Here is a 1,703-nt window from a genome sequence, read left to right on the forward strand (position 1 = left end):
AAAATACAACTGATAGAAAACAATGTAAAAAAAAAAGAAAAAGGAAAAAAAAGAAAAAAGAAAAAAAGAAAAAAGAAAGAAAAAGATAAAAAGGAGAAAAAATAAGAAAAAAAAAAGAAAAGAAAAAGAGGAAAAAAGAGAAAAGACAAAAAAGACAAAAAAGAAAAAACAGAAAGAAGAAAGAAAAAGGAAAGAAAAAGGAGAAAAGGAAAAAAAAAAGACAGGAAACCAAAAAACTAAAAACATCCTGTCCTACCTCTGTTCAACTGCAAAGGGCCGCGATGACCCGCCGCAAGGACTACAACTCCCGTGGTGCCCCGCGCAAGGCGCAGGCGCGGCGGCGGGCGTACGGGGGCGTGGCCTCGCGTTGATTGGCTACGGCGGTGTTCTCTAACGGCGGTGCGCGCGCAGAGCGCCGTGTTGGCTTCCGGCACTCGGTGATGGCGGCGCGGCCCGGCCCGCATTGTGCTGTAAGAGCTGCGGGGGGTGCGGGAGAGCGGGGTCTGGGGATCCCCTCGGGGGGTGCGGGGAGCGCGGCTGTGGGTGGAAAGGCTGGAGGGCTCGGGAGGGTTTAGCGCAGGAGTTCAGGGGTTCCTGGGGACGTTTTGAGGGGTCCCTGAGGGGGTTCGGTGTCCTGAGGGGACTCGGGGGAGGTTGAAGGTCCCTGAAGGGGTTTGGGGGTCTCTGAGGGGGTGTTGGTTTCTGAGGAGATTTAGAGGGTGCCAGGTGGGCTTTGAGGGTCTCTGATGAGGTTTGGGGTTCCTGAGGGGCTTTGTGGGGACCTTTTAGGCAGTTTTGGGGTCTCTAGGGGGTTTACGGGGTCCCAGACGATTTTGAGGGTCCCTGAGAGGGATTGGGGGCTCCCTGAATGGGCTTGGGGGGTCCCAGGTAGGTTTTGCAGGTCACTGAGAGGGTTTAGGGGGTGCTGGGGGTGGATAAGGTCTCTGAAGGGATTTGAGAGGACCTTGAGGAGGTTTCGACGGGTGGAGGGGTGGATTTCTGAGTGAATTTCAGGGGTTTTGAGGGGATTTTGGGGGGTCCCCTAAAGCCCAGCAGTGGGTTCAGGGTGTCCCCCAGCCCCTAGGGGAGGGGTCCTAGGGATGTTCCTCAAAATCTGGGGGGGGAGATATACTACATCCAGGTAAGGGAATCCCAGTGCCCCCAGTATAGCCCAGTGACCCCCTCAGTAACCACCCAGTGTGTCCCAGTGACCTCCCACTGCCCCCAAGTATGGCCCAGTGATCCTTCAGAGAGCACCCAGTAACCCCCAGTATGGCCCAGTAACCTCCCAGTGTCCCTCCGTGTGTCCTGGTAATCCCCCAGTAACTCCCCAGTTCTCTGCCAGTGACCCCCAGTGTGCCCCAGTTCCCCCCCCAGTCCCCCCTGGTTCCCCCCAGTGTGTCCCAGTATCCCCCAGTAATCACCCAGTGCCCCACAAAGCCCCTCAACTGTCCCCAACATGTCCCCAGATGCCCTTGGCCTTTCTGTGACTGGGGGGGGAGCAGAGTGTTTTAGGGGTCAGAGGGTCCAGGGGGGGCTCCTGGGGTGAGATGGAGGGTTGGGGACATCAGGGATGGGGTTTGGGGACAGTGGGGAGGGGTTTGGGGACAGTGGAATTGGGGGTGCCAAGGGGGGAATTGGAGCCATGGAGAGGCCTTGGGAACATTGGAGACACCTGGGGTGTCTCGGCGTGTCAAGGGGGG

At 56.7% G+C, this 1,703-nt stretch overlaps 1 protein-coding gene across 1 annotated transcript in view; it reads left to right on the forward strand.

The window, feature by feature from the left end:
* Nucleotides 1–281: 281 nt before the first annotated feature.
* Nucleotides 282–1,703, forward strand: part of LOC113961874 (zinc finger protein 239-like) — a 9,856-nt gene continuing 8,434 nt past the window's right edge. The window contains exon 1 of the mRNA XM_027672571.1: nucleotides 282–346. Coding sequence (XP_027528372.1) covers nucleotides 282–346 — 65 coding nt within the window. The remainder of the gene's footprint in view (nucleotides 347–1,703) is intronic.

Source organism: Neopelma chrysocephalum, unplaced genomic scaffold (assembly GCF_003984885.1).
Source record: "Neopelma chrysocephalum unplaced genomic scaffold, ASM398488v2 Primary Assembly neopelma1_97417, whole genome shotgun sequence".
Lineage (NCBI taxonomy): Eukaryota > Metazoa > Chordata > Aves > Passeriformes > Pipridae > Neopelma > Neopelma chrysocephalum.